The following is a 27,927-nucleotide window of genomic DNA, read 5'->3' on the forward strand; positions in this document are numbered from 1 at the left end:
TTAAACATAAAGATAAGTGTTAGTGTTTTAAGACCTCCATTTTGGGGTGCCAGTATAATTCACTTTAATTATTTTACATGTGAGGCTTTATACTGCACACAGCCGCAAATGAAAATCCTCACTTTAACCCCAAACAGAATCCTTGTGCAATTAATTAATACGGTCTTAATAAAACACAATAAGAGCAAAATGAACTTGCGATTCCTTCCGACTTGTGAATCTCACTTTCAAGAACTTGACCACAAACACAATAATAGACAAATGAACTTGCGATTGCTTTCAACTTGTAAATCTCACTGTCAAGAACCCGACCACAAAGTGCTTGGGAACAATCATCTAAAACTTAGTACAACAATATAGAAATAGTTATCCATACCATCAACTTAAGTTAGCACAACCGACAAGATGACCCTGGTGGCATTCTCCAGCTGTTTCCAACTCCCAACCAATTCAATCAGCTGCTGGAACAGTCGTAACCACAGATTCACTGGGATGCAAATGACCCCGCCAAAAGATGAGCACAGAAAAGTTTCCCTCCTCCAATACAATGAGCTATTCATCAATTGTACACCATATACTTGGGTGTAGCACTGAACTTCTGATAGCCTTTGATGACCTTATTCACAGCATCAAGGAAATCTTTCTCAGTGACAGTCTTCCTTCGTGCTCGAATGGCGTACATACCAGCCTCAGTACAGACACTTCTTATGTCAGCTCCTGATGCAAATTCATAAACAAATTGATTCCACAATCAGCAGGTACTATTTTCCATTAAGCTTTTCTATAAGAGACATTCAGAAAACCAGAATAGAATGGCTATCAGCCATGTGACAGATTACCCAAAATTTTGTGAATGGGTAAACCAAAAGGTCGGCTTTCTCACATGATAAAATATAGGTTTAGAGACGAATGCTAAAGGAACATTAAAAGACGGCTGGGAGTTCAAAAAAAAATAAACAAAGGATACATGGGCATACGAGGAATTTAAGTCAGTAATACAACACGTGGCTAATCTGTAAGGTGTATGACTAATCCAACAATCCATGTGAAAATATGAACCATCTGGATAAGCTTGGCAACAGTTTGCCATCTAACATTTGAGGAACCACCCATTATGCAAAAAGAAGATCCATAGGGTAACAGTCGTTCACCCTCCCAAAAAGATCGTTAACAAAGGTAACCTAAATTACTAGAGAATTGGTTGTTTTGGAAAACATGCTTAAAGAGTACCGCAGCTAGCCTGAGCACCTGGGGAAAAGCAAGGAGATCTTATAATTGGACTCTTTGTCCCATCACTTCTTCAGTCGCATCCCCAGCAGCAACACCCCCCACCCCCACCCCCGGGCAAAAAAAAAAAATTAAGTAATATGACTGGCTGTCAATGAAATGGCTTATTTAATTAAAAAAACCATGACAATGAGATTTAACATTGGCTAACAGTGTCTGTAACACCCATGGAGTTGACAAGCAGCATCACAAATAAAAGATAGTAGTCGCAGCTTTACTTACCAGTAGAGTTAGGGCAAAGACGAGCAAGAAGTTCAAACCTAACGTCCCTTTCACAGTTCATTGTCCTTGTGTGGATCTTGAATATCTGTGTTCTACTCTCCAAATCAGGTAGCCCAAACTCAACCTTACGGTCAAGCCGACCAGGTCGTAGAAGAGCTGGATCTAGGGTATCAGGTCTGAAAAGAGGTAAAATAAAGGTCAACAGTAAAACTCATAGGCTCAAGGATACAAAAGACAAAAAGGAAATCAACAAGCCAAAGCAAGGACACAGTACTGATGCTGACATCCAAGCACCAATCCTCTTCTATTCATGTCCCTTTCTTTTCTTAAAACTGACAACGCCAATGAATAATTAAGTCGATACCAATCCTTTTAGTAGATGGTCTTAGGTGAAAGTGTTGGCAGGAAGGCACAAACACAATTACATAATCAATTTCTTGGCAACTATCCACTACTTCTGCAGGCACCAGGAATCCTGGCCAAGAAAAGCAATTCCTATGGTGAATACTGTGCTGCTCTGAGACCCAAGAACAACATAACAGCAAGGTTGAGGTAATCACAGACTCAGATTGAGATGATTCGAGCTCTTGATTTATATTTTGCTTTTTCCTTAAAAACCACCACACACACAGCAAATTCAAGGCTTTTGATCGCTGTACTTAAAAGAAAAATTTTGCCACAGTTTCACCAAATGAAAACCATAAATGTCCTTTAGTAACTTTAATAAGTTACACTAGGGGGAAAATAACAAGTTGTCGGGCAATTTTTACCTACACTGGCACCGATTTGCCATGTGCAAGGGTAATGTGGTAATACCAATGGTATGAATGTTTAAGAAATGTTCTACATTGGTCAGGTGTTAAACACCTTCTATTGTACAATCTACCATGTATTTGCATTTTTTTTTTGGGATGAATGAATAATATATTAACGATAAGGAAACAAATACAAGGTTTTTAAGCAGAAGACCGAAGGGAAGAGCTAAGGCCCCAGGAAACAACAATGAGCCTGTTCCTTAGGGAATCATCAATAGGGGGGATGGGTAATGGCTAACAGCCTAGAAGAAACATAAAAAAATATGGCGTTCCAAATCCTATCTATAGAGCAGGATTTGGAAGTCCATCTTCTAAGATTGCGCACCAAATGTGATGGATAGAGGCACAATACACTAGCTAACCAATCCGATCGCAAATGGAAGTTCTAGCAAAGTTCTCAAAATCGAAGGCCAATCACGGGAAACCCAAAGGAACACCTCGAATGGGGCCAAATGGAGGCTAGGGCTTTTCCCCAAAGCAATCTGGAGAAAGGGCAAGAAAAAAAGAGGTGATCCAGATCTTCCAAACCATTCCCACAAAGGATACAACTGGGGCTGACTGGGATATGGCGACTGATAAGGAAGGATTGGGTGGGGAAATATTTATTTGCATATTTTGTTTGCATTTAGGTGTCTTTTTCTTCTTTGAAAATTTTCATTTCTTTTCTTCAGCAAAAATTGGGACTCAGTCTCTATTGACCGTCTGGACTGACATGACAGGTGAACTAGGGACCTTGGGGTCTACCTAACCACACAACATTATAGTGCGAATCCCCCACTAATCTACACTCACACGTATATATGTGTTAAACAAACATACCTATTTGTTGCCATTAGAACTTTGATGTTCCCTCGAGCATCAAATCCATCAAGCTGATTCACAATTTCAAGCATTGTCCGTTGAACCTCATTGTCTCCACCCACACCATCATCAAAACGTGCACCCCCAATGGCATCCACTTCATCAAAAAAGACGATACAAGCTTTCTTTGATCGAGCCATCTATTGAAGTGTTAAAAAATATGTCAGTCACTACTCGAGGACCAATAACATCTAACTTACTTCTCTGTTTGGCCAATATGACTGAACAACACACGGAAGACATGGATTATAATTAGAGAGGCAAACATCACCTGGAAAAGCTCTCGCACCATTCGAGCACCCTCACCAACATATTTCTGGACAAGCTCACTTCCAATAACACGAATGAAGCAAGCATCAGTTCGGTTAGCTACAGCCCTGGCAAGGAGCGTTTTGCCAGTCCCAGGAGGACCATAGCAAAGAACGCCTTTAGGAGGATCAATCCCAAGCTTGACAAATTTCTCTGGGTGAAGCATCGGCAGCTCCACAACCTTAAGAAAGAGAATCAGAAAAAATGAAAAATTGAGTACTGAGGGCAGGAGCATCGACAGCTACAAGTAGTTTGTGGTCAATTTCTACCACCTAAAACCAGTCCATGAATGATAAAACTACAACAAAACATTAAAAGCATTCTACTACCTAAGCATAATCCATGAATAAAACTAGTAAAGACATTAGAAGTAGTACACACTTCTCGCATCTTCTCTATCTGCTCCTTGCATCCACCAACATCATTGTATGTGACATCCGGTTTCTCTTCCACTGTCATCATGGTAACACTAGGATCAATCTTTGGGGGCAAAGGAATCTGAATCTGATACTTATTTCGATCAACCCTGAAAAAAACCACAAGAAACAAAACAGTTAAACAAAAAAAGGGCATGAGGGCGAGGAAAGAGCTTCAAACAGAACTAGGAGCACAAATGAAAACCTTCAATCACTAGATACAGGAAGCAGTAAAGCTAATGTTTGGCATGAAGAATGCAAATACTACAAGTCTACAAAAAATTGTTAAGCTTCCAGCTACAAGCAGATGGAAACCTGAAATATAAACCTAAATAGATGTGTTTGGTATGATTTATCATATCTATTTCCCATTAAAAAAAAAAATCTATATATAGAAGCATAAATTAATTAATAGCTTAAGGGTTGTTTATGGTTTATCACCACAAACTGTACATTTTTGTTTATGTGGGTACTGTTGATGAACATGAAAAGAATTGCTAAAGGATTAAATGGAAAATTTAATAAAAATTAGAACAGAACTTCACTTATACCTCTCATCAACTTCCACCTTGCACGCAGTCTTCCTAATTACCAAACCAACAAAAGTAAACTAAACAGATAATATATAATACATTATTCATCAACTGTACCAAATCTATTTTTCATTTATATAATATATTATGTCTATTATTCATCACCCATAACTAATTACCATAATTGATAATTCATTAATAGGTCATAAACATAAAATTAAATTGTCCCAAAATGAGCCCAAGACCAAATATATAAACACCAAATCATACAAATAAAAACCTATAACATCTCCACCTCTTTTGTACCTTTGTAATCACTCTACGCTAATGGTAAATAAAACTAGTCAGCCGCTTAAGTTTGCAAGTTACAAAGATCTTGGGATCCAAGTTGTGAATTTCTATCTAATGTAAGGAAATTCGAATAATAGTCTACAGAAATTCATGATATATCATTTTACATTGCTCAAAAATTACAATATGATAAGTTGATAAAAACATATGGACTTTGTAAGCCTAATTAGGAGTATCTAAGACTGCTCAAAACAACAGAGCCATATAGAGTCTTTACAATACAATGATTATAATAATGGGTGTTTGTGATAAAAATAACCGCAAGTGCACGGTATTGTGTAGCTAACTGGTTGATCTCAGGGAGATATAGTAGATAGATTTTAATCCTCTTAAAGTAACGTGAGAGTGAGAAATTTTCTTTTTAACTAATTAATCAAATTAACAGTCCTAACAAATGCATCTAACGGAAAATTGGGAATTAGAAACACACGTAGACTAACCATTTGTCATCTATGCATAAGTAAACAGAGGAGTAAAATTTAATAAAAAAAAAACAAGAAATAAAATAATACATAAAAGGGGAAGTGGCCTAAGTGTCAGCTCAAGATCGAGGAAGGAGAGTGTAGCTAAGCTTTTTTTAACCATGGACCCTTTGTTATAGCATAGAGTCCAAATGCAAAAAATAAATAAAACACCAATAAATAAATGGAACAATAAATAAAAAAGGAACCTTAACCAAAGAGAGGCACGACTATATGCATCTTTGAGCAAGGAACCATGGAGGAAGGGCAACCATAATAAAAATTACAAAAAAGTAAATTCCTAAATTAAGAACGGGAATGGTAGACAAGCTGGAACTGGAGGGGGGAGAGAAGATTATTGAAGTAGGCTACTTACTTGAACTCTTGAATAATGAAAAGAAAAACCTTGATTGAACTGAATTCAACCAACGTTAACAAACAAATCTAGAGTAAACCAAATTTAAAATTGCTAGACCCAGAGAAAAATGAATCCCTTTATATTGTAAGTCATAAGTTGAATCCAATTAGGAGTTTGAGTCTAGTTGAAAGTTTTTCTGAGTCTAGCAATTTAATTTCCACACCTACCATCATCGACACCTCCGACAACTCTTCACCACCCATAATAGCCATCGCCTAAACCCTCAACACCATTCCAATCCAACCTAAAACAAACCACCACCTACCCTTCCTACACCAAGCGGTAGACCCTAGGAGTCTCGCTGCATCATCTACTACTCCTCTGTGATGCAGCGACTCTCCTAGGATGATTAACATTCCTTTTAAGAAAAAAATACCTCCCAGTAGTCTCCCTTCTTCTTCCTCTTACTTGTAATAGTTGTTAGAAGGGTTTCTATGATTCAAAAGTCCCTCTAGAACCTATTGCCTAACCTAACCAGATTTTTGAATGTTCCTAGAACCATCGATGAATCCCAGGGGATGGTAAGGAGCAGAGTGGAGGGCGAGATAGAAGATCAAGAATCCATTGTAAGAGATCTATAGAATTAGATGTCCACAATCGATTCTAAGTTAGAATCTCTAGCTCAGCCATGGAACAAAATTCGGTTGAAATTAACGAAATTTCGGTTGAAATGTTGCACTTTTCCAAATCGAAACAAAATACAAGGATAGATACGAAAAGTGTCCCATACATCGTTTTGTAAAAATTGACCGAAATTTCGGTCGATACGATACGAAATATCGACCGATTTGGTATCGAGCCGAAACGATACAATCTTATGTTATAATTTATTCGAGCCATATCGCCTCAGACATTTTGACCCTCTTTTTAACTTTTTTTTTTATTTCTCTTGATTTCATGCCTCTTTTCACCTAATTTCTACAACTCCATTTCATTCAAACACCTGATTTGCTCCTCCATAGGTGCATTTTCTCAAATCTTGCAAGGTGAGTAACCAACTTCCTCATTTTCTAATTTTTGTTTTGTTTCTACCTTAAATCTTCTTGGATTGCTTCCAAATTTAAGTATGTTTACTTTAGAGTGTTGATCTATGAATTTGCAGTGTCAAAATTAATTTTTTATTCTTCCTACTAATTTTTAATTTTTCTGTTATTAAAAATTATGTATATTGCTAAAAATGTATATGTATGGTAGATGTATGAGCTTCAAATTAATTTATGTGAGAGTTGAGACACCATATTGCTATGATGGTGTTGAATCAATTTTTTTTCTGTTAATTATGTAATTTACTGTATTTAATATATATTTAAATAATTAAAAATATTAAATATTAAAAAAACTAATTAATTTATGTTTTAAGTTTAAAAATAGGAGAGTATTAGTGGAAGCATGTATGCAATTTTTGGAGCATGTTGTGGAGCTTTTTAAGATAGTGTGTATTTTATATATTTTTAAATTATTTTATATATAAATATGAGGTTATTATTAGAAGCATGTATGTAACTTCCCACTGTCAGGAAATCTTAGGTATGTGGATGAGGCCACGTACAGAGCTATAGTTGCTAAATGCGACTACATGGACAACTATATGGGGCAAACATCATGGGATTTATATTGTCATTTGTATGGGATGCAGACGGAAGAGGGAGACATGGAATGGAGTAGATTTGTAATTGGAAACATTCTCGTTTCTTCTCATATGTAGTATATACTTGGAAAGTTGGATGTTACATTTTCAATGGTTTTTTTGGTAAACTAGTAGTTCTATAGTGTTTATTATTCTTGAAATAAGTAGTATGCAAGAATCCAAATCATTTTGAGTCCATATAAGGCCCGAAATTGAAGTTCCAAAATCCTGGAAAAAAGTGTCCAGTTTTGGTAGAAATTTAGGAATTTCGGCCTTTTGGAAGGTCAAAATTTAGGAATTTCAGCCTTTTGGAAGGTCAAAATTCCAGTTTCGACCGAAATTTGTTCCTTGATCTCAGCATATGGAAAAGGACGAACGAACCCATCAGGAATTCAGGGAGGAAATACGGTCATACCTACTTCATGGGAAAGTTGTTGAGGAAGATTCTCAGTCACTGGAGGTCACGTAGGAGAGAGCACCAGGGGTTTCCCAATGCTCAACTAGAGAAAACATGCAGGCACAATTCCGGGGGCAACCAGATTGAGTAGAGGAGACAGAAGGGCATCCAATATCCTCTGTTGTCAATTGGAGATGCCCATTTTTGCAGGAAACGACCCAAACAGCTGGATAGAAGGGTGTTATTCAGTTTTTGATCACCACAAATACCCCTCACTACATACCTGTGACTATTATTTAAAGGTTATAGTTCAGTTTACCAGCCATAGGATATGTTGTGCGATTGCAATTAGTTTCTTATCAGTTTGAACTTGGAAAAAGACTCTCCTCCAAAGCAGGGGGTAAGGCTACATACATTTGATCCTCCCAGACCCTGCAGTAGTGGGAGCCTCATACAATGGAAACTTTTCTTTAGAAAAAGATAATAATTACCCACTGGCTGATCTATTGATCAACTTCTGCCATCTTTCAGGATCTTATTGAAATAATAATCTGCTACCTATTGGGTGACTTAATGCCAACCTCTCCCCTCTTGGTTTGAAAACAACCAAGATCTCCCCTGGTATGCATAAAAAGCAACCATATCCATTCCATGACACAACTGTTTTAAGTGATGATATCACAGTCAATATTTTCATTTAAACACCAATATGCTCTCATCCCTAACCTCATAGAGATGGGTGAAAACATGCTGCTTTAACTTGTCACCAATCTCATAGAGGTGGGCGAAGAAATATCCCCTTTATTCATCTTTTTTTCCTTTTTGCAAAAAACACACACACAACCTCCAAACGTCCCTTCCAGCTGCACCTTGCTCATGCCCCCACCACCTGACAAAATGGGTGAATTTGACTAAATCTTTGGTCAATTCCTGTTAGATTTCAAAATTCGAAGAATTGCTCCAGTTGGCTAGTGCATCCATGAGAAAATGTTGCCACTGAATGTGAAGTTGAGGGACATGACCCCGTGGCAATGCTCGAACAAAAAATAAGGTATCTTAAATTGACTATAAAGGTGAAATAATTAAAGAATAAAAAGAATCAACATAGGACTCCAACTAAATTAATTAAATAAATCCTCTTTTCCTACTTTCTAGTTTCTACCCTTATTTTTGGTTCATTAAATTAACCACCTACAACGCAAGCCCATGGGATCAAAATCCAATGCTTTTCCCAAGGCTTATATCCACTAAAATAAGCCAAGTAACTTACCCACATCAATTCTCCCCTGCTTAAAGAAAATTCAACCACAAATTTTGCAGAATGGAGAAACCGATTATTTAGTGAACATCTGCCTTCAAACCATAGCAGAAGTGCAGAACTCAGGCAGCTCATGGATGTCACAAATGTAACAAGGCATGGAACCTTCTATACAATTGTGTCTTCAACTATCTATGCTTCAAACTCTAACTCTGTTTTTGTTTCTTGCAATCTTTTCTTCACACCTCATCAACTGTAATACTGAGTTTCACATTGTCCATTGCCTCAACTCTACTGGTTTCAAATTCTTTAAAGTATCAGCATTCAAAACTTCAGGAATTGCTTCATCTAGCAAGTTCTATTGTATGGCGAGAAGTTATTGGACAACAAACAAGAGAATTAAGACCCATGGTATACATCATCAACTTTAAGTCTGATAAATGGTTACATAATATATCAAAAAGTGTATCGGCAGGTGACGTGAAAATGGATGGAAGGAAAGCAGGGAGAGAGAGAGAGAGAGGGAGAGAGAGAGAGAGAGAGAGAGAGAGAGAGAGAGAGAGAGAGAGGAGAGCTTTTCAACTGGAGATTGTCAGAACAGGAAAAATTAAAGTTTAAGTTCTCTGCTTACCTCATAAGCAAACTATCAATCAAATAATAAAAGGGATAAAATCTTATTCAGAAAAGAACCCCTTCCACACATACTCTTTTAAAAGAATCACAAGATAAACCAAAACCAACTTTTCCTCCAAACCAGGTCCCATAAGTAGGATAAACTACATCTAAGAAGATTACTTTTTAAATAACAGATCATAGGCCCCACTAATAATACTAGCTACCTAATTAAAAATTTTAATTGTGTACACCCAGTACACATAAATCTGGGTGTTATAATTGTCCCATTACAAATAAAAAATGCTTATACAAAAACCCATAACATATATTATCTAAATAGGTCCAAGAAACGAATGAAAAAACAACTGTAAAAGTGGTGATCATGATCTTTAGCTACTTAATTATTTATAAAAGAGGATAAGAGGAGGAGAAATGCAGGGAAAGAACATCACTGTTTGGATTACACAGAGACAGAGACAGTACCCCACACGCATGCCTTCTTCTATATCAGTTGGAGAAACCTTATCACCCAGCCCAACGACAAACTGTACTAACCAAAAAAACAATGCATAAATAACTACTCATAAGTCATAACTTCACAAAAAGGAGGAAACTGATAACAGGTTTATGAATCTAGTAACTTCAAGTCACAAGGATTACCTTGGCAATTTGCTTAACATTTATCACATACTTTGCATCTTCAGAGTTCTGGTTGATTATTTTTGTGCACCTTGCGACCTATTGTGAACAATCAAAATTTAACAAATGGGAAAAAGGAACATACCAACATGGTCTAGTAAACAGTAGATGACAGAAAAATATATACCTGTAGAGGTTGCTCCTCCTGCATCATCTGTTTGTCAGAAACAAGATCCCATTGGCTGGGTGCAGCTAAACCAGTATCTGATTCTTTAATACCTGTATTTTCAAAGAAAAGAAAGAAACCAAAGATTAAGAAGTACAAAAGAGATACCTATCAGTTCAAACTCTAGAGCATACTGCAATATTTCCTTTCGTTTTGCCATTTTGCCTAAGGGCAAAATGGGCGAGACACCGAAATTTCGGATATTCTTTTCTTTTTCTCTCTCTTTTTTTTTTTTTTAAACGCAATGTTTTGGTGGAATTTTGGGCCTGGTTTATGGTTTTCAGCCTAATTTGAGGCTAATAAACACAATGGAATGTTACTTTTGCCTAAAACCTAACTCGAAGGGGTGTCCTTGATCGATACATGCCTGGCTGTATGTGGGCGACAATTGGAAGTTTGGAACATGAATTGTAACAAATGAAAATATGGATATTATGCAAGAAAAAACTAATATTTTAATTAAAATGAAACAAAAAAAATACAACTAGAACTCAATATAAAAGTAGTATAAAACTCAATAGTCATTACATGGTTACAACAAATATAAAATAACAATAGATGAACGAACTACAATTTACAATAAGTGAGGAAGATTCATATAAGAACTAAGAAGTCCAAAATTACGATACACATTAGACCTACCTAACCTAATAATAGCTGTTGTGGCCAGCTGAATCCATCCTTACACCTATGGAACTCTGTGCATGATATACTGGGGCCATAACATGGTATGCCTATAGTTGTCCATGAAGTCAATCATTGCCCTTCTATAGGTGGCATCATCCACATAAAATAGCCAATCCATCCTAGGCCGTGTGTAAAAAGGGAAAATACTCGACTATTGTGGCTCTGGTCACCGTGTTGGCTTTAGTCAATGTAACCCAAAATGGACTCCACATACAATGCGGATCCATCCTCAAATCTAATGCGGCAGCTGGAATGATCCATATATAGTGGCAACACCCAAATCAGTAGATGAGCCACAATCGCCATATCAGTAGCTAGGCCCATAAGCCCCGTATAATGCAAACCCCACACTCTCCCTACCATCCAAGCTCATAGATCTTATTGAGTTTGCCAAGCTAGTCACATTCGCGTCCATCTGCCCCAATGGGTGGAATATGCCACAAAGCCCTATACCCTTAGATGTGAAGCCCTTGGTCCTATGACGAGGTATACCATCATGGTGCACATCCTAGATGGCATGTGTGAACTATGACTCCCTAGTGACTCTGATGGGGCTAGGTTGTGTCTCCAGCAAATGAAACCACCATGTGCTCTGGAACTCCTCCATCACCACCACCACCATCAGCATAGTCATCATCATCACCACCATCATCCTTGGCCTGAGTCTGACTATAAGGCTCTAGATCTTGCACATTTGGAAGGCACAACCTCATTGTCATGTGAGGGCATTGACCGACCCTCGTCTACAATAGTAACACCAATGCCTCTTGTACATGTACTTCATCTTGGTTAACCATGAACTCATGGACATCAACACCAACCTGCTAAGTAATATATGGGTCAAGCCTCCCTCCAAGCTGGTCCAACACCAACTCACCCCTGTCCCTCACCCAATCAACGAGGGGATCCTCATCATCTGAGTCAACCTAGAAGATATCTACAAGATCAATAATGCCCATTACCCTCTACCTGGGTTTGTATGTGCTGAAGCTTTAATCTTATGTTGTAATGGATAAAGACAAAGTCATTTGAGTCAGAACCAAATTTGTTCTGCCTCTTCAAATGGATCAAGTTAAAGGTACTCTAATTCCTTTCACATCCAAAGGCGGAAGAAGTCTGCAAGAGGACCTTGATAGGCATTCTCTTGAGGTTTCTATACTCATGTCATAAAGGACCCATCACTTAACTGCATTATAACAAAAACATTAAGTTATTACTTAATAGATAATTTAATTACTAGTAAAATACTAAAATGTAACAATTCTACATAAGCTATTGATCTAGCTCGAATTGTGCATCTTTGTCCCTGCACAGCAACATCTGAACCAAAGCACTCGAATCCGTCCCTAAAAACATTGATCTACAATCACTTGTAGTGATTGTTAACTATAACATGAGGTTGACACAATGGGCCACACATGGTGTTTTAAAGACATTGTATTCGTTGGAGTGCACCATCATCTCCCAACCCTTTTTAAGCTACTAAAGTTATCGGTGATCCTCTGCGTGACATTCTTCACCCCTTCCTCCTCCACCTCCTGCAAGAGCCTATAAATGTATTTATGGTCTTTCACCTACCTCGATGCATCCATATATCCCAAGAACATAGTCTTCCCATCACGATACACCATAAAGTTGTGGACTTTCTACTCAGACAAGTCCATCCATCACACATTATGCTGTAGATCTCCCAGAAGGGCCTTATTGATGCAATGTACTCCATAAGCTCGTCCTTTTACAATGTAAGATACTTGTTCATGACCTCATGGGGTGGGTCCAAGGTAACTAGGACCTGCCTATGCAATGGTGTCAATCATAGCCTGATAGTAGGCTTGTGCTATGTTGGCTGGAATGGTGTTGAAGAGCATCCACATGGCCATTACTTCCTTCACCTTGCCCTTCATATTCTTCCAAGCACCTGAGATCTTGGGCCACTTTATCCCCTTCTTCTTGAAAACATCTGGATCCTACTTTAGCATGGGACCCATTCATCATGAAAAATCTGCTGATAAAGGAGCAGTCATATGACTCCGGGGCCTCCTAAACATCCCAAAAATACCACCAACCCCAGATTCTCCAGCTCCTACAACTCTAAAGGGACCAGCTCTTGCTGCTCAAGAGGAAAAAGCTCTTGCATTGCCTTTGGCCCTCTTCTACTCCTAATGCAGCAATGCCTTGCTCTCTGCCATTGTCTGTCTCAACTCCATGGCCTCTACAGCTGCATGTACATCAACGGGATCATCATCATCCTCATTGGAATCAAAATCAACAAGGGTTAGCAGAAGCCCCCCCCCCCCCATTGCCTCATCAAGTGCGATGGCCACTTTTCTGTTTCTCTACCTTCTTTCCTACCCCCTTTTCCAACTATCTCACTACATATACAACCTCTATTGATACCATGTTGTACACTGCAATATCCTTCAAATTGCCGATGAGTTGTGCCTTGAACTTACCAATGCCACCTCCCATCAACTAACACCCACAGAAGTTATGCTGGGTCATTTACTTATTAACATCATTTAGTGTGTAGTCCTACCATGCAGGGTCACCCCTGGGTCTAGGACCAATAGCTATCTCTACTCTTTGCCTTGATACTACTCTCTCCCTACCTTATAGGATGGGAATTAGCCTCCCCTTGCATGTGTGGCACTGATTGCCACCTACTCCCAGAATTACCATTGTTGCATACACAAAATGATTGCATAAGTCACTAAACAACATAAAAATCTTTATTTTTTTTCAGATAAGGAAACAATGATGAACTTAGTAACTAATTTTACTCTTGCACATGTATTTTTAAAATATAAAATCATCTTTTAAAATTTTTGGCAATAAAAGTAGCTTCCTATAGCAAAACCAGCAATGAAACCATATGGATAGCACTTCAAAATCATATAAGAACCCGACATTTCAAATTTTTTTATAATCTCAAAATATTTTTCCCTATTTTTGATAATTACTTATTAAGTGGAAAAATATTTCAATTCCACAAGACCTTAGATCGGCCCATGAAGTTCAACATATATTTACTCCATTACCATAAAAGATATACGTAATATATATTTTAAATTTTATTTGAAGGAAAATACATTTTTTTACGTTGAAAAATAAAAACTAATCCACTTCGCGAAGGAAAATTCGACATTGTGAGCTTGTAGATCAGCCCAAACGTTCAATATATATTATTTCCATGCCCATCCAACAACTATATGACATGCATTTTCAAAAAAAAAACTTAGTTTAGGGAAGAATGGACTCCCCCAAAGATTTATTTTATTAATAATAAAAAAAGAAAAAATAATAAAAAAAAAAAAGAAGAAGAAGCCAAGATCTAACTAAAACAAGGCTCGATCACTCGATCATGCTGATGCACTCATTTGTCAGCAAGATCCACTCAAGAACATGCGAAAAAGGACCAAGACAGACCCAAAAGTCACCAAAATCCAACAAGGGGACAAAATTTCACAACTCTAGGAGCTCTCAATCAAAATGACGAAATTTCGCTTGAAAATTTTCTTTTATTTGAATTTTGATACGATTTTTTTGTGAGATTTTGACCATCAGCGAAGTTTAGCCGACATATCAGCGAAATTTCGATGAAATTCTAACAACTCGCATTTCAGTCCAAGATTTTGTTTTGTCATGGTCTGAAGCTAGCAAAATTCAGCGAAGATACAAAGTGGATGAATGTCAGAACAAACATCATCTGGAAATTGCTCTCTTTAATGTTTCATATGGAAGTTCCAAAAGAATATTGGTGACACAATTCTTACTGCAAGTTTTTGATTGATCACATGTCATCATCTGTGTTGAATAATAGAATGCCATTCTCTATTTTGAACCCACATATCTCAACTTAGGACGAATCAAATTGCATAACATGAGTATGATTATATTCCCAGTAGAACTTGGATTACAAATAAAGGAATACCTCTCTAAGTAGGACTCCTAACTAGACTAGGACCTTTAATAACTTGACCAAGACTAAATCAAATTCCAAAACAAAAGTAGAGTTGGACTCCTACTAACATACCAAATCCAACTTTCCCTAATTGGACTTGTAAGATAGTCCAAATTACCAGAATACCACTGACTTTATGTTGTATAGGCAGCAATCCTAGGCCCTGTTTCGGCCCTTAGGGTAGCCCTGTGTCTGGTTCACATTAACTCTCCCTCCTAAAGAACATCCATCCCTGATTAAGTACCTCTCTGTGAACTTCCGTCCCAGCTGATTCCAGGTCGTGAGCTCTCTACCTTCATTGTATCACTCTCTCTCCATTGTGTTCCACTAGTCTCTAGCAGCACCTACTAACTTAGTTCTGGCTAGTCTCATCTTTTCAGGTCCTCTGATAAGTCATACAAATCGAAATAGTCATCCAGGGCAACTCTTCAGTCATAGAATACTTGTGGGTCTAAAGATCCATTGAAGTGGACAGTCACTTTGTCAATACACATGAAACTTTATAGTCATTGTGGTTATAATTGTCCTTCCAACTCATCTAACGTTGTACTAATTTATGTCCTTGCACTTTATTATAACACACATCATGCAGTGGATAGAATTCTAACTCTTCATGCCCTAACTACATAGCCTAGAAGTTAGATCCTGTTGTAGGGCAAGGACAAATGTATTATTTAGCTAAGATTCTCCTCAGTTGTTGGCTGTGCCTCTTCCCTTTAATGGTTTTTCTTTTTCATCTTTAAATCTCTTTCCCATCTTTTATTTCCCTTATATCATATCTCATTTCAAATTTCATTGGCTATCCTACTGTTCCACATCTCTAGATTCCCTTTTTTGTTGACCTTAGGTTAGCCTACTTTGTTTTTCTGGGACAGTCAGTCCCATTCCATCAGGACAACACTGATTTTGTTGTTCTTCTGTTTGTATCGTTTTGATGGGCGAAACAAAAGCAGTGAATCAGGGATAAATGCAAAATTGGTATTATGGATATAAATCCTCGAGACCCATGGATCTCCCAAGAACAATAAGGAGTACCATAATCCTAACTCAAAAGAGCTCATAGAACTAGAACCGAAGCCTCACGTGACCATTTAAGAGGCTATGATGAAGGGCATGATGTAACCAGGGGGACCCTCCACCCTCCAGAGAAGTCCCATAAACATAAAGGGAAGAAGGAACAGCAGCCCAAAACCATGTGGCCCTATAGGAAAACCGAACCACATGGAGGCAATTTGGTCATTTTACCACCCATCTTGAGTCTCTTTTGGTCTTGTTAGGTTCAGCATAATTTTCGGAGTCCAATTCTATTTTTACTTTGTCATTTGAGTCCTTGTTTGCTTAGTTATGACAGCGTCCTAGCCAAGTAGGAGAGTCAAGTTAGAATCATATTTCAAATTAGATTTCTTCTGATTTTTTCCAATTCTGCAATTATTATTTAGTTAAGAGTCCTTCTGCATGGTCCTACTTTGATTAAGTGTCCTAGTTGAGTTTGATCTTTGTTTGTTGACTCCCAATAGGAAATCCCTCGGTAAAGGCTCTAAATGATGCTATTCACAATGTAAGCAAGCCAACTAGTTCAACAATAAAATTTGATAGTTGGAAGGATATTGAGAGTAGAGTTGTGAGTTCTTTCGAAGGAGGGAAAGCCTGTGTGGTTGATTGCTTAAGTTCTGCAGACTTGAAAGTTCTTCAAGCCCTCTTCCTTATCAACAGAGGAAAGTACAACCCATACCCCATACCCCATCCCCAACATCCCCCTTCTTCTTCCTTACACTTGGAGACTTCTCCCTTAGCCCCAAACCCAAATCCAGCACTACAGCCCATTCCCTCCATGCTTCAAGTCCTTTCCCCCCTTCCCCCTTCCCCAATCCCTCCAGCACCCTTTCCCCACCTTTCCAGTCCTAATTCCCTAGTTCCCTTCCATTTCCGAGCCCCCTCTCTTCTAGTTCTTCTTCTTCTCCTTCTCCCTTTGCAGCAGCATAGGAATCCCTAGATTTCAAACCCCAGAATTTTCCCCAAGCCCTAACCCTAGACCCCGCCCCCAAGCTCTTACTTAACCCTACCACCTCACTTTAAGAATCAAATTACTTCTCCCTTTTCCTACCTTTCATCCCCTACTTCAGTCCTAACCCATCACCTTAAACCCTAGCTGATTTCTCCTTTTCTTTAAAACCCTAGAAACGCTAATCTTAGCTTTAAGTTATATTTTACAACCCCTTCATCCCAAACCCATTCAATTCTTGGATCAACATCCCCTCCCCTCACCATGGTGTGAGATCTCGCTCTCGAGCGAGATCTCGCCACTCCAAAATAGCGAGATCTCGGTTGAGATCTACCAAAATTTTGGTGTAATCTCGGTGGCCCAACTCGGTGGGTTTTAGGGCCCCGGTTGGGCTGAAATTTGGTATTTAGCCTATCTAAGGCCTTTTGAACACATTGGTGGCCTTAGATTTGTGAGAAAATAACCCTAAGTATGTCTTCTAAGTCAACCCTATGTGTAAAATCAAAGTGCTGTGAAATGCAAGGTTAGACAACATGTAATGTAGAGACATCAAGTAATTCATGTTATCAACTATAAAGTATCAAATACATTACACATCAAACTATTAAAGAACTTAAATGTCTTCAAAATTTTACAACCATAAGAAGTTTTAGACTTCTAGTAAGTCATAAATCATAATCCATTAGTTCACAATCACAAGAGTATGTAAGTAATAAGATTACAAGACTACAAGACAGCAAGAGTATCACTCCGCACATCTGCACAATCAAGGGGAATAAGATTCGCCAAGACGAGTGGCATCACCGATTGTGGCTGGCCACATATGACTCCCAAGTCAACTCATTACTTTAGTATGTCACATATCGGTTTAAATGTCACATTAAATTGATTTCCATGAAAGTGTAGATCGAAGCTTGTGGATCAACATATATTTACATTAGACTTACACACCCACTGTAGAACATTCTATTTGAAAAAAAATTCAAATTTGGGGGAAAATCTTACCTTTGTTGAAAATCTAGTTGAAATAAGCTTGAATGATGATAATTTGATGTTGTAGATGTCTTAAAGATGTTTAGAAGTTGAATCCCCAACAAATTCCGGCCAAAAATCAAGTTTCTGGCAAGTTTTTATGGTTGCAGCGAGAGAGAGGCGAGATCTCGGCGAGATGTGGCGAGATCTCGGCGAGATGTGGCGAGATCTCGGCGAGATGTGGCGAGATATCCCATCTCACAAATCTCGCCTCTCCTCTCGTCTCGCTATCTCAAAATAGCGAGATATCTCGCGAGATCTCCCACCATGGCCCTCACCCTACCTTTGATCCCAACTCTAACCCTTGCCTTCCTCTTAGGAACCCCAAATTTGAGAAAACCCTAATTACTTAACTCTAAAATTCAGGAATTAAGTTTGAATAGTAAAACAACTAAATTTGTTATTTTTATTAAAAACCTAACCCTCATTCCCTTTAACCCTAAAACACCCTAGAAACCTACAAACCCTAGCCAAAGAGTTTAGAAAGCAAATCCCTCCAACCGGAGGGTGTTTTGGCCCTGATATAGCTGCTGTCCACCTCTAAATTGCCCTAGAAGACCTAAAGGGTGTCTAGTTTACTGCTGAATTCACCCCAAGGATCCTGAAGAATGGCCATCAATTTGAAGGCTAAATCAGGGCATGCATTGTCTATGTCTTGTACAAGGTACGGCCTTGGTTAGATCCAGTTGGAGGGCAAGGACAAATATATCATCTGAGATTCTCCTCAGTTGCTGGCGGTGCCTCTTCCCTTGTGCTCTTTTTTTCTTTTCTTTTCTTTTCTTTAAAAAAATTTTTCCCATCTTTTATTTCCCTTTTTTGTATATCATTTCACATTTCATTTTCCATCCTACTTTCCCCATCTCTTCATTCCCTTTTTTGGTTGACCTTAGGTTAGCCTACCCTTTTTTTTCTTTGGGGAGAGTCAACCCCATCAAATTAGGACAGTGCTGATTTTGCTCTACATCTGTTTGTATTGTTTTGGCAGGTGACACAAAAGCAAGGAATCAAGGTAATTTGAACCCAATTTTAGGGTTAGGGTTTCTTGGAAAGATGCCCTAAAGTTAAGGGTTTGCCCAGGGCTGTTGATAAAGTTGCAAGCAAAAGAACAAGGATCTAATAGGAAACTTCAAGGAAAGGGTATGGGTTGTTTTGTATGTCTTTCAAGAATTGTGACAGGCTTGGTTTGGCAAAGGCTAACTAAAAGACTGTTACAGGATTTGTGAAATTCAGTAGGGAAGCGTAACAAATCCCTATGGGATGGCATTGGATGAAATTGTTCCTAAGGTTTGATAGGAAAAAAGGATAATTAATTTTGGATCAATATGGGTTCTCTTGGAAAGGGGATAAGGTCTTTGGCAATCTTGAACTCTCTTTCTTGTTCTTTTCTTTTATTTTCTTCTTTGTATCCTTCTCCTTGTTTTCTTTTTTTTCTTTATTTCTTTTTTCTTTCTCTTCTAGTTTCAGATCTGCCGCAAGCCAAAACAGGGGAAGTGGTTGTTGCGAGGGGCTTTCAGCGGTTGGGTGCTGCTGCCAGGGGGTGAGACAGCAAGAGGGCGTGGTTTTTTAGGGTTGAACAGGCAGGGAAGGGGCTGGGGAATGTATTGACGGGGTTGGGAGGTGAGGGCAGGGGGAGGGGCCACTGCACTTACTTGTTTGTGGTTGCTGTGGCTGACAATTGCTCCTGGAAGTAGAAGAAGATACTGGAATTATTGCTAGAGATGCTGACCCTTGAACAAAACTCTTAATTACTCAACTGTGGCCCCCTTACTAAAGCCACTTCCTTAACTCAAATTTATTCAATAATCAGACTTAAACAATACAAAGAAAAAAGGCTATTTACAGCTTACTCAAGAACCTGACTCTAAGTGGGATTCCTTCATAAATTAGGATTCCACCACATTAATCACAACCGTTGAAATGAATCACAAAAGATCAAATGGAATCCCTTGAAAATAGATTCCCCTAAGACTTAAACACTATGGAAATCTTCCTGTAAATAAAGCCTGTTGGGGATCTTACCTTTAAAGAAGAGTCCCAAGACTCAAGAACTCTTAGTTCAAACTGGGCTTCCAAATTAACTGAAATTCTTCAACAAATTATTAAAAATAAAATTCTAAAAAGTTTACCAGCCACTAAATTAGGGCTAAAGTGACCAAAATACCCCTCCTAGTGGGTTCAACCACCCTGGGTGCACCCTTGGGAGTGGCCATGTGGCCCACTCAAGGGTTTCAGGCAAGGGAAGAATTTTGATTCACATCACAGGGGTAAATGCAAATTGCAAAATAATGGAAATCAATCATTGAGACCCATTAATACCCCAATAAGGAGTACCACAATCCTGATTCAAGGAGCTAAAAGAACAAGAAGCAGGCCTTAAATGACCATCGGAGACAGTATCAAGGATATGCATAGGCTAGGTCTTGTACCAAGTATGAATTCAGTTAGATCCTGCTGGGGGGGGGCAAGGACAAATGTATTATTTAGCTGAGATTCTCCTTCATTTTTGGCTGTGCCTCTTTCCCTTCTGTTTTTTCCTTTCATCTTTTCCCCATCATTTATTTCCCTTAGTTCACAAGCCCAACCTCTTACAATCACCTAAATGCATCATAGGCAACTCCAACAGCACAACCACCTAAACATATCATAGGTAACTCCACACATGCCTCCCCCCGTTCAGCATGGAAGTCAGGTTTTAATATATTAGGATCCTCGACGTGTTAGAGATTGACTGGAAGAAGAAGTGAGTGAACAAGGATCCTTGTTTGACCACCAATAAAAGCGTCTGGAGAACAAGGACCCCTGTTCCTAACCCCATACAGGAGGATGCTTCTAGGATACTGCTTTGACTATTGCCTGATTCTTACTTATCAATTGCTTAATATTACTTCCTTTTACTTTTGATAATTTTACTATCCTTGATAGTCTGATGTGAACCATGTTCTAGGGTTTAATTGTTTAATTGATGCCCTACAACCAAGCTCACTTCAGGATCTTCTTCCCTGAGAATCAGCAGTCTTCTAGGGTTGAAATTAACTTCGATGGAGGGGTTTTGGATAGTTTTAGGGTTTACAAGTATAAGACTAGAACTTGGGTAGTTTCCCTTTGCGCCTGGCTTAGGGGTTTGGGGCTTTAGGTTTATGTGATTGAAATCTTGCTGTGATTGTAATTTCAGATCTGATTTTTGTAGTTTAGAGTTTGGAAAAACTCGGTTCGATAGGAATTAGGGTTTCTAGGGTCTGGTTCAAGCTAGGGGTAAAGTCAAGTGTCACTTAGGGTGATACCCAGGTTCTGGGCTAGACTTCAGGACCCTCTCAAAGTGAACCAGCTAATCGGAAAAAAAATAGATCTTCATTATGGGTTCTCTCAAAGGGAGGAATTGAGTAGAATAGGTATGGAATGAAATTGGGGCAAGGTAGTTATGGGATGGATGAGGAAGTTAAGGTTGTAATTCTACCCAAGTGGTTATGGTGAAGTCAATAGGAAATTTTAGGACAACAAAGATCCCCAGGCGGGTTGGGTCTATTTGGGGAATTGTGTCTTGTGTATGGAAGGTATTAGGGAAGGTTAGGGTTTTAAAAACTCTGAAGTGGGATGCTGGATTCTAGTAGTTATGGATTTGGGATATTCAGACACACCCTAGGTAAGTTGGGATGGGAAAAGGAAGCCTACAGTTGGGTCTTGGGCTGGTGTTGGGTGATTCTTGATGAATTCTTGAATGCATCTTGAATCCCCTTTCTTCTTTCTTTATTTTCTTCTTTGCTCTCCCTTTCTTTTTTTCTTTATTTCTCTTTTATTTTCTTTTTCTTTTCCCAAGCTGCCACAAGATCAATGGAAAGGGAGAAGGAAGGAAGAGGGGGAAGGGCTGGATAGGGTTGTGGGTCAAAGAAGATGGGAAGGGGGTGAGGGGTTGCCGCAATAACGGAGGGAGACAGGTGGGGGCAGGTTGCACAAGGTTTAGGGAAGGGAATGAGAGTAAAGAAAGTGGTTGGGGTTTCTCTTGTTGACTGAGTGGACTAGTACACTCAAGGTAGTTCAAGTTGCTATCACAAGACTGCCGCGAGAGGAAGCTTGAAGAAGGAGACAATTGCAGAAATTAAATCATACTCAGCCCTGGGGATCCTCCTTAGCATGGTAGAAGATCTTGCTCTCGAGCGAGATCTTGCCAACTTGAAAAACCGAGATCTTGACCATCTTGGCAAGATCTCGGTCGAGACATACAATTTTTTTGTGTCAACTCGGTGGCCCATCTCGGTGGGTTTTAGGGTCCCAATTGGGTTGAAATTTGGTATTAAGCCTATTTAAGGCCTTTTGAACACATTGGTGACCTTGGATTTGTTAGAAAACAACCCTATGTATGATTTCTAAGTATACCCATAGTGTGAAACCGAAATGTTGTAGGATTAGGGAATGCAATGTTATAAAATATGTAATATAGAACCTTTAAGGCAAATAAATGAAAAGCAAGTGTATCAAATGCATCAAGTAAACTAATGTCATCAAAATTCCATCCATATGAGTATCACAATCTCAATTTTCAAGAATAGAATAGTGAAATTATTCAACCATTAGAAGTTCTATATAAGTCATAAAATCATGTCATAAGACAAGCAGAGAATGATTGATCTTCTTTCGATGTTGTAGATGTGCTAAGAATAGTTGCAAGTGAAAATTCAGCCGAAATCCATCAAAAAAAGGCAAAAATTGAGAGTTCCAGCAAGATCCAGGGCAAGATATGGCGAGATATGGTGAGATATAGCGAGATCTGGCAAGAGCTCGGCGAGATATCCCAACTCTCTGCTCTCGACCTCCATCTCATCTCGCTTATGTGAAAAAATGAGATATCTCACGAGACCTCCCACCATGCTCCTTAGAACCCACGACTCCAACTCCTTCAATGCTTATTTTTTGTTAATTCAGTCTAAGTTGTAATCTAAGTAGTAATGCTGGGTAGGGCCTTTAAAAATTACATAGAAGGAAAGAATGGGCTGGTACCTAGGTCGAAGGTAGGGTATGGAAGAGGGATTCTCTAGTTTCTATTAGATGTAGGTAAGGGGTAAGGGTACCCTAAGGTTTTAAGTTTATTTTCTGGTTTCGGATGGGGTTGGAGGAGGTATTGTGATGGGAGGGAAGGACTGGGATTCTAAAACTAGGGTTTAGATGGATGGGGGTCGGTTGTGGGTGGTAGGGGAGAAGAGAGGAGGGCCGGGATGGGGCTGGGGATGTTCTTGAAGATGGACTAAGACTGCTGGAAATTGAAGAAAACTGCAGAAATCCCACTCTCATGGCTGCTGCAGGCTCCCCTAAGGAAACCCACGTCTCCTCTTGCTTGGAACTCTCAATTATTTTTATTATTCAATTTCAACTTGCTAATTACGGAGTATGAAGGCTTATTTATAACCTCTAAAAAGAAAATACAGTAGTACTCAACCTAAGAAACCAACTTAGATTCTCACAATCCAATTCTAATTAAGACTCTTACTACTTTTAACTCACACAAGGAGCCTTCATAACTTACTCTAGAGAGTTCCAATTTGAATTGTGGAGTGGATGTCGATTTCTTGCAAGGATTTAAGCAACCCTAATGGACTCCTTCACAAACTAGGAATCCGGCCCTACTAAGGACTCTCCAATAACTTACAATGACTCAATTTAAAAAATAGGAGCAGATTTAGGGTCCCACTAACATGCTGGACCCAATGACACCCTAAGTTGACTCAACTGAAAAAGTGCAAGATTACAAAAATACCCTATACTTGGACAAATTTACTTGGGTTGGTGGTAGGGCCATAGGGTAGTAGTAAGCCCCTTGGGCCCTCATTAGATGGTCTTGGATATGGTTTACATCAATCTCAGCTTCTTTCAGATCCCTGTAGCCGATCTCATTTGTTAAGAACTTACGATATGGTTATGGTTATGGTTTTTGTTGTAAGCAAGTGAATACAGAAATGAAATAAACTACAACAGTTCAATCTAGAAAATACTTGAACCTAAATTATGTAACTGTACATTTGAACCACTAAGTTGATGGAACTCATGCAAAAATTTAACTACAGCAACCTTAACTTTGATTTCCTAACTCTCTCTCTTTCACCTAAGTTTCAAAAATCCAGCACATTAGGAGAAAAAAACATACCACATAAATCATTAACCTTCTTAGCCATTTCTTTGATTTCCTTTTCCACTTTCTTTATGCTGGTGGAATATGGTCCAAGACCCTGCAACCAACATATAAAAGAAATTAGAGTTAAAAAAATTTTAAAATAAAAGAAAAATGGCTAGATCAAATCCTCAAAATCCATATTGCCATGTATGATTATTTTCCCATTTTAGCTTTTATTATTTCCTGGAGTATGGAATGATTGGTGGTGCATTGGTTGAATTGCTTATTGTTGTCTCTGTGGAAAACAGATTATGGGTTCTACTTCTACTAAAATAAATTATTCTGTTCTGCCAGCTTCATATATTTTAATAGCTAAAAATCAAATAAGATTTTCAGTCTTCCTCTTATTGGTTGCTAAAAGAGATTATTATTAATCCAATAGAATCAATTTTACATTGAATAGAAGAACGATGAGAAACCAGTATATATAACAGGACATATAAATATATATATAGATATAGAAAAGGAGAGAGAGAGAGAGAATAAAAAATATGGAAGACATTCCCTGACAGTCCAATATAAACATTGCTTACAAACCCAAAGAAACAAAAACTGGAAATCACTCCTTAGAGACCCAATATCAGATTCTATTGGTAGGCCTCAGACCTAGAGCTGCCCACCTCAAGCAGATTTCTCAAATATTTTCCAACTGCGTAAAGAATTAAACTAGCAAACTCTTCAATTTTTTCCTCCCGGTGAACTTTTATCAAATCAAAAAACAGAAAAGTCTCACCCATTACATGATACTCTACCACTGGGGTTCAATTTTTCTCCTATGAAAGGGAGGGGTGATATTAAAGTATACATCCTTACACCTTCCGTAGAGAGGCTATTTCCAGATTTGGACCATGACCACTTCATCAAAATGGAGCAACCTAACTATAGCAATAAGACCCGCCCTTGTTTTCTCTCAAATTAGGCTATAAATTTATTTACTACATCATGTCCTCAACTGGAATGCTAAAAATAGGAAATTCATGGTGGTAGTAAAGAAAAATTGGCAAGAATCATAACACAGCAGCCACAAGCAAGTAAGAACCTTAACTTTATATACTCACTCAATTCTGTACGGCTGTACCTATATGGTACCCAAAGAGTTGGCCAGTGCTTTGCTCTAAAATATATGCAAAAACAGAAGTCTTGGGAGCTGGTTACACTTCCTCCAGGAAAAAACCAGTGGGCTGCAAATGGGTGTTTGTGGTTAACAAAATATGGATGGATCAGTCAACAAGTTGAAGGCTAGACTAGATGCAAAGGAGTTTACCCAGACTTATAGGATTGATTATTAGGAGACTTTTGCCCCTGTTGTGAAACTGAACACTGTCAGAGTCCTGTTGCATGCAGCTGTGAACAAAGACTGGAACTTGCACCAACTAGACCTAAAGAATGCCTTCTTACATGAGGAGTTAGAGGAAGAAGTCTATATGGAAATCCCACATGCTTTCTCCGATGACAATACTGCATGGAAAGTTTATCGGTTGAAGAGGTTAATTTATGGGTTAAAACAATCTCCTAGATGTTGGTTTGGACACCTCCTGAAGGCAATGACTTCTATTGGGTACAAGCAAAGCAATGTTGATCATACATTATTTATTAAGAAGTCAGGTATTAACATCACACTTCTCATTTTTTATGTAGACGACATTGTCATCACAGGGAATGATGGTGAAGAAATTCAAAGGTTGAAGGACTTTCTTGGCAAAGTGTTTGAGATTAAAGATCTAGGGAGTTACAGTATTTCTTAGAGATTGAGGTGGCTCGATCAAATAAAGGTATATTCCTATCCCAAAGAAAGTATGTCCTAGATTTATTATCAGACGTGGGAATGTTGGGGTGTAAAGCAATTGATACCCCTATTGAAACTGGAGCTAAACTTAAAGAAAAAGAGGGAGAACCAGTGAACAAAGGAAGATACCAAAGGCTAGTAGGGAAGCTTATTTACTTGTCCCACACCAGGCCAGATATCGCTTATGCCGTGGGGATAGTGAGCCAATTCATGCATGATCCATATTTAGCTCACATGAAGGTTGTTACAGAGTACTACAGTATTTGAAGGGAACTCCTGAAAAAGAAATATTTTTTCACCCACTGATAATCTAAGAGTAGAAGCATACATTGATGCATATTGGGTTGGATCTCCAAACAGGAAGTCAATTTCAGGTTACTGTACCTTTGTTGGAGGTAATCTAGTTACCTGGAGAAGTAAGAAACAAAATGTGGTAGCTTTATCTAAAAAAAAAAAGGGGGGGGGGGGCCCCCCCCCCCCGAAGGCCCCCCCACACCACAGCTTTCATAATTGCAATTCATAGAACTATGGTTCGTGGAGTTTGTGAGCTACTATGGTTGTCACCTCCTTTCTATTTTTGAATTTGGACATCCTCCTCCACAAGAATCTACTCACAGGCTTATTTCATAATTGCAATTCATTCAATCTACGAAAGCCTCCATATTCATCATTTCATTCTATCTAAGCTGCTGATCAAGACTTCCAAATAAGCCTAACAGCCACATACCCATTTTTAATTAAAGTTTCAAGTTCAAAGAAGCTTATGCTTGAAACATGATCATGCACGAGGTGATTTTCACATATATTTTGCCCACCCCAATCTAAGCATCGGATCCTTATTTTCTTTGGACCATATCATCCCCATACCCTTGTAACCAAAATCATTCAAGTATGGTTGCAACACCCAAACCCTAGAATCAAAATTTTCAAATTTAAACAATCCTAGCCCTGATTTTCAAAATCATATGTTCTCCCTTACTGAATCACAGGATTGATTTCTGGTTGACGTCCTACCAATTTATGACCAATTACTACATTTTTTTTTCGTCCAAGACCAATTACTACATTAAATCACCAGCTGAGACACGTAAACCAAGCTAACAAAAAAAAATCCATAATTCACACGGAACATAACTCCTACAGTGGCCCACGCAATTCAACTCAACATGATTGCTAGTATCTACACTTCCAAAAGACTGCCATACGAACATCTCCACGCTTTCCATCGATAAGAGTGCAACTTCTGTTTATGAGTCCCTAATAGTCCTTTGTTACTGAGTCAAATGCTCTATGGTTAATAAGAACTGGCAAGAATAGTTGTCATCAGAAATCCTACATCAGTAGCTAGAACCAGTATCTTGTGTTAAAAGAAAGATGGCAGAGCTGCAAATAAAACCGAACTCAAATTTATTTTTTTCGGAGATACTGGTTATACGAAGCCCGACATCCAAATGACAAAAATAATCGATGATGAACGGAAATTAAGGGATCCTACAACATAATAGACGTTCGAGTACAAAAATCCTTATAGAAACCACCAAACTTGAAAGAACAACGGTTAAATTGCGAAAATCAAACGAGCTAAAGAGAGACTAGATTTATTAGAAAGAAAACGTACATATGTTTTCAGAAGAGCAATATCGTCTTCATCGAGAGGCCGTGGATTTTTCTCATTACTTTCTTCTTCAGGTTCGGGCGCCATGTTCCAACTTCTCTTTCGATGGTTTTCTCCGACCTTACTTCCGCAGCAAGATAGCAGAACTGCCCTGCAGTGTTCTCTGTATTTGTATAATTTTGGTTCTTTTAAAATTTATTTTTCAGAAAATTTTCTCTCCGGTAAGGTGCCAATACGGTACAGTGTCAG

The 27,927-nt window shown here is 38.5% G+C and overlaps 1 protein-coding gene across 1 annotated transcript; it reads right to left on the reverse strand.

Annotated features, from left to right (window-relative positions):
* Positions 1-122: 122 nt before the first annotated feature.
* Positions 123-27,845, reverse strand: LOC149012037 (26S proteasome regulatory subunit 7). The gene is made up of 10 exons (XM_089160324.1): positions 27,682-27,845; positions 24,251-24,332; positions 10,397-10,488; positions 10,231-10,308; positions 10,054-10,115; positions 3,876-4,020; positions 3,457-3,675; positions 3,144-3,325; positions 1,510-1,685; positions 123-717 (listed from the first exon to the last, which is right to left on the reverse strand). The coding sequence occupies exons 1-10, from the start codon at positions 27,763-27,765 to the stop codon at positions 560-562; spliced, it is 1,278 nt and encodes a 425-aa protein (XP_089016450.1). The 5' UTR covers positions 27,766-27,845; the 3' UTR covers positions 123-559.
* Between the last annotated feature and the right edge of the window lie 82 nt (positions 27,846-27,927).

This window comes from Hakea prostrata, chromosome 7 (genome assembly GCF_041222555.1).
Source record: "Hakea prostrata isolate BN-2017 chromosome 7, UWA_Hpros_2, whole genome shotgun sequence".
In the NCBI taxonomy this organism is placed as follows: domain Eukaryota; kingdom Viridiplantae; phylum Streptophyta; class Magnoliopsida; order Proteales; family Proteaceae; genus Hakea; species Hakea prostrata.

Coding starts and splice junctions, on each gene's coding strand:
- LOC149012037 (XM_089160324.1), bottom strand. CDS start 27,765: ATGGCGCCCGAACCTGAAGAAGAAAGTAATGAGAAAAATCCACGGCCT. Junction 10,309..10,396: donor AGGAGGAGCAACCTCTACAG/GTATATATTTTT, acceptor TGTTCACAATAG/GTCGCAAGGTGCACAAAAAT. Junction 10,116..10,230: donor ATGTTAAGCAAATTGCCAAG/GTAATCCTTGTG, acceptor TGGTTAGTACAG/TTTGTCGTTGGGCTGGGTGA.